This window comes from Hippichthys cyanospilos, chromosome 9 (assembly GCF_059441005.1).
Source record: "Hippichthys cyanospilos isolate Australia breed blue-spotted pipefish chromosome 9, RoL_Hcya_1.0, whole genome shotgun sequence".
NCBI lineage: Eukaryota > Metazoa > Chordata > Actinopteri > Syngnathiformes > Syngnathidae > Hippichthys > Hippichthys cyanospilos.
In genome coordinates this window covers 8,602,042-8,607,611 of record NC_142377.1, presented here as the reverse complement: position 1 = coordinate 8,607,611, position 5,570 = coordinate 8,602,042, and the positions used below count along the sequence as shown (strand labels likewise).

The 5,570-nt window shown below is 39.2% G+C and overlaps 1 protein-coding gene across 1 annotated transcript; it reads left to right on the top strand.

The window, feature by feature from the left end:
* The first annotated feature begins 3,658 nt into the window (after nucleotides 1-3,658).
* On the top strand, nucleotides 3,659-5,296 carry setmar (SET domain and mariner transposase fusion gene). Its single transcript, XM_088423680.1, has 2 exons — nucleotides 3,659-3,764; nucleotides 4,450-5,296. Exons 1-2 carry the CDS (start codon nucleotides 3,678-3,680, stop codon nucleotides 5,233-5,235), a joined length of 873 nt encoding a protein of 290 aa, XP_088279806.1. The 5' UTR covers nucleotides 3,659-3,677; the 3' UTR covers nucleotides 5,236-5,296.
* Nucleotides 5,297-5,570: the final 274 nt, after the last annotated feature.

The window sequence follows — 5,570 nt, the reverse complement described above, 5'->3', positions numbered from 1 at the left end:
TGCCTGAAGTAATCAATTATTATAATGCTTAATACCGAAAGTAATCAATTACATAATACTTGCGCTTCAACCAATCAATTCCTTAAGTAACTAATTTATTCATAACTTCATTCTGTATTCACCAGCCATTTTTTAGACCCGCCGTTAGCCAAACACTTGAGAAAAATACCTGTATAAGTCTCTAGAATTGAATGTTTGGACTCATTAAAAACAAAGAAACAAGAAAAAAAAAAACACAAATATATGTCTTTGGCATTGATTGAGCTACTGTAATATATAGAATAGTAGTTCAGTACAGTATACTCCAGTGGTTCTCCAGAGTACCACTTGAAGGGGCTACATAAATTTTTATTAGCAAATGTATTCAATGATTTTTAATGCAGGACAGGAACAGTACATTTTTCTTTTCAAAGTAAAAGCAAATTAATTGTACCATAAAGTGATTTTTTGCTAAATAGATTTTCATAATTGCGAAACATTGTCAGATTATAACAAGTACTCTGAGACATGACCTCTTAGAATGTTTGCGTTTCAATCCTGCTTAATTTTTGCGAATGAATAATAGAAATTAACAATGTGCCGGAAGTTGCTTCTGGGTCCTACGACACTACATTGTAACAAAGGGGGCGCTTGGCCCAACAGAAATATTTCACAGCGGGTATATTATTGAAAAAGGTTGAGAAGCACAGATTGAGGGCATTCCCCACAAAAAGACAAGTGAATGAAGCATGCCAATTTGCATTTGGCATTGTGGCAGATGGAGCATCTGTCATCCATATGCATGAGGCAGGCTGCTGCCATTTTGTCACCTTGACACTCACGCTGGGTCTTTGACCTTGCACTCAATCCCGGAGAATAGGGCCAGCGTCTTAAACCTTTACACTGGAGCTGGGAACAATTTTGGTGCTTTTCAACCTTAACTGAAGTAATGCCAGAATGTGCATCTGCTCTCGCATCACCTCCATGCTAGCATGCATTATATGTTCATAAATGATTAATTGAGGACGGTCAAAAAAAAAACTTGATTACATCTGCAGCACATGCTTGGAAAAAGCTTTCAGCTGTATCATAGATAAAATATAAATTAAAAAAAATATATAAATGAAAGGATTTATTTTGAGGATTTTTTTTTTAATAGAATTTTTTTTTTTTTTTTTTTTTTTTAATATTTGAAAATATCACGCGCATTCGCGTACCCCCCCCCCACCCCATTTTAGAACCACCGATCTATTTAAATCGTAAGAAATTGTTGGACAGATTGTTCTGGTGTTTTCTCTGAGGGCCCAATTAAAAAGTTTTGCTTTTGCCTGCAGCACACTGGAAGTGTGAAAGTGTTGAATAGAATTGCTTGCGCACAAGGCTTGAAGCTGTTTCCACACTTAAAAGGAAGTGAACCGAAAAAGGAAAAAAAAAAAAAAAACACAAATCCAAACAAGACATTCTGATTGAGTCAGTCAGTGTCAGCTAGGTTCCTAATATTTGAAACAATAACAATAATAACAATGCAAATAAGTGCCTCGAATTGATTGTCGGATTGATGAATTTTGCAAAAACGTACAAATACGTCTTTGGGATTGAATGACCATACTGTGTCAGGTATATCCAGAACTTTCTTCATCCTAATCTTTGAAAGACAAAACTGTAAATAAAAACATGTGTTTGATCATCTAGACTTTATAAAGACGTATAAATACGTCTTTGGGATTGAATGAGTTAATATTGCAAACAATCGCAGTTCAGCAAACGGATGAGGTGATATTGGTCATTTGAGCAACTGTGATGTCATTTTTAGGCGCCTGCAAGTGGCGAAACGAGCACACTCTGAAAGAAATAAAAACAGGTGGATTTTTCTGCTAAATTCATAATTCCACAAACCCCATTTTAACTCATCCAATCCGAAGACGTAGTCACACATCTTTCTAGTCCAGACTTTCAAACCCACGTTTTTATTTACGATATTGTTTTTCAAATATTATGATAAAGAAAGCTTCGAAAATGTCTGACACGGAATGGTACGTTGAGAATGAGACGTATTTATACGTCTTTACAGAGTCCAGTTTCATAGTTCCACAAACACAATATAAAGTAAATCAGAATTCTGCGTCTAACACGGGGGGGGGGGGGGGCACATACTGTAATATCATAATTTAAAAGACATTTTTGGGGTGGACTTCAACTTTAAAGAGATAATAATTATATAATGTATTCCATTTTCGGGGTTGCGGTTAATTCACTGCCATTGACGCCTATAGACGTCACAGATCCATTTATTTCATTGCAGCCATACAAGTCAAAAATCCAGTTTAGCTGGAATGCTAGTGAATGAGTTATTATTAGAAACAAACTTTCATTTTTTATTTTATTTATTTTTTTTTTTTACACTCAATGCATTATTTAGTAAAGATTAGCAAACAAGTGTATATTCTGATTGAAGATGTTGAACCCTCTCGCTCTCCCGATTGCACGGCTTTGAATTCTTGTCACGTGAGCCAATCCCAGCATCCTCGCAGTTGCCTGGCAGCAGCCAAGCGGGAGAGATTGTCATTTAGAAGCGTGGCTAAAGTCATTCTTCATCGCAGTGACTGACAAATGCACCCCAAGGAAACTTTGAAATGGGCTTTGTTCTCGCTTGTCAGGCCAGCTGCGAGGAGGCGGCGCCAGTGAGTTCCTCACGAGCGGCGAGACCAATCGCAACCAATTTGAGGACAATTCACCGGACTGTTGTTGATCAGCTCCCCGAAGAACATGTTTCATCATGCCTCCGGGTCATTAATTTGGGGGCTTGATGAAATGTTTGCTCATGCTTCCGACGCCTGGTGTTGATGTGCAAAAAGTCTCGTTAAAAGCCGCCATCTTGAGGTTGTTTTATGCTTCAACCTTTGAACTGCAAAATTCTTTTAAAAAGTCTTGCCCGTGTTGTCCATGATAGCATGTCCTTATTAAACATTTCCACTTGGTATTGGAGGCAGTTGCCGCTGAAAAAAAACCCTACCAGACAGTCACATCGCCTCAAATGAATGCTATTTATAACCATGCAAGTAGAAGCCTCAAGGAATAACAACCATTGCTGAGTTTTATATATATTTTTTTCTTTTACTGACTCACAAACTTTCACAAACTCTAGATCCTTCATCTTTTTTTCTGACTGCTGCATGAAAACTCAAACTATGTTCCCCTGAGTTGAGGACTAGGGACAGAGCCATTTCTTCGTTGTATGGCGCTGTTCATTTTGGTGAAACGAACAAATTGTAGCTAACTTGATAATTGTATGGATAATTGTTTTTTTATTGCCAATTTTTAGCATGCATCATTGTCAAGGAAGGCCTCGGGTAGCAGCGTTTTTCTCTGCACAGGCCTGCCATCTGCTGGGCTTTAGTTATTACTACAAAGAGAAAAAAACGAATGGAATTTTTCTATTCACAGCAGGCATACAACAAAATTGTGATCGCTGCTCTGATTAGTAAATTTTACATTTAAAAAGATTAAAAAAGCACGCACCGTAGCGACGTTAATGTTGTAATGTAATGTCTCAAAATTAATAACAGCCACACCGCGAAAAAAGTGCATTTTGGACGATATAATGCTTCTCTTTGTCGCTGGGTGGTGCTCGTATGCAATTGTAGCGCCGGAAGTGGCGTCTACGTAGTTTGTTGCCGGAAATATACTTTCCGAGCGCAATGAACGTTGACTTGAGCGATTGTCTCGAAGATGTCATCGTTTCATTTAAACCTGATGAAACTGATTGTGCGTTTCCTATTTTCCAGGTAAGGTTTCTTGGAGGATAAGCTTGATTTCGAGGTTCTCTTTTTCAACCGAGTTTCGTTGAGTCGTTTATAGAGCTAGGACGTAACTCGAATTTGGACGTCTGTCAGTAATTTCGTCAATTTATTAATAAATCAACCATTACAGTTCATATTTATTGCAAACGCCTGGGGGCGTGAAATAGATGAAACTGCGTTCTTTCAAACTTCAGCGAAAAAAATAAAAGAATAAGATTTAAGAAAATATACGTTAAACACACACACACACACATCGTTCTAGAAGTCGTTGGACGCTACAATTTTTTTACCATGTTTTTTTCTATTTACTCCGATTGTTAACTTACACTAAACGTTTAATTTTTATTTTGAAAGTTAAAATTTCCAACGTGTTGTCCACACATTTTCCCAACATTTGTACTTTACTAATCAGACCTTTTGTTTTTGTCTCAGGAGATATAAAGTAATGAGATCATCTGCTCTCAGCAAAAAATAATAATAATAATAATAATAATAATTGAATTTTTAAAATTAATGATTACTGTCAGAGTTTTAATTTTTGACTGCTGCTATACAACACTCTAAATTTCCTATAAATCTTTCCTCACAGATGCAGAATGACACATATGGATTGTATTTAAATGTACATATCTTTTTATTTTTGCATTTAGTGTTCAACTGTATTTTTCAGTACTCTCCAGTCAACGTTCAAGGTCCAGGATGCCCTATTGACCCCAGTGAGGTTACGCTTCCCGGATGCTCTTGCCTTTCCCACTCATGCGTCAGTGAGAGCTGTTGCTGCCTGCTGGCGCATGGACAAGCCTACAGCAGCGATGGCTCGTTGCTGAGCATTGCCCAGTCGGATGTCGGGCACGCCACCCCGGTGTTTGAGTGTAACGCCCTCTGTTCCTGCAGTGACACTTGCTCCAACCGAGTGGTGCAGAGAGGCCTGAGACTACGTTTGCAGGTATGCGCCTCTAGTGGCAGAGGGTGGGGAGTGCGGGCGCTTCAGCCGATCCCCCTAGGGACGTTTGTGTGTGAGTATGCAGGGGAGGTCATCGGTTTTGAGGAGGCGCGACAAAGGCAACTCGCGCAGCGATTTGAGGACAATAATTACATCATCGCAATACGGGAGCACGCGGGCAACGGCGCCGTCACGGAGACGTTTGTCGACCCGGCCGCTGTGGGAAACGTCGGTCGCTTTCTGAACCATTCCTGCGATCCCAACTTGTTCATGGTGCCGGTCCGTGTGCACTCTTTAGTGCCCAGTTTGGCACTGTTTGCTGGCCGGGATATCCATGTTGAAGAGGAGCTAACGTTTGATTATTCGGGGGGCTACAGAAACCAAAACCCTGGACAGCAGAATTTTCTGCAAGCTGACACCCGGGCCAGTGGAGCGGTCCAGAAGAAAGCTTGTCACTGTGGTGCCAACAACTGTGCAAAGTTCCTGCCTCTGGATTTGTCGGTTTTAAACTAACCTAATTTGTTGCCTCACATCAAGTGGCATCTATGTATGCGCTAATAAACTTTGAAACTACTTTTGTAGTGGCTTCCTTAGATGTATTTTATTCACCAACTCCAGAAGATATTAAGATATTTTTCTATTTTGTTTCTAACTCATTGTCTAGAGAATGAATAGAAAAAAGAGTCACTTAAAAACAATTTATCAAAAAGTTGTCCATGTTCCACTTGATGTACCCTTAATTTGAAAAGAAAATGTACTGTTCCTGTCACCGCATTAAATTAGACCTGCTAATACTTTCAGAAATCCTGTTAAAATCTCACAAACCCCCTGAACAACAGTCACATACC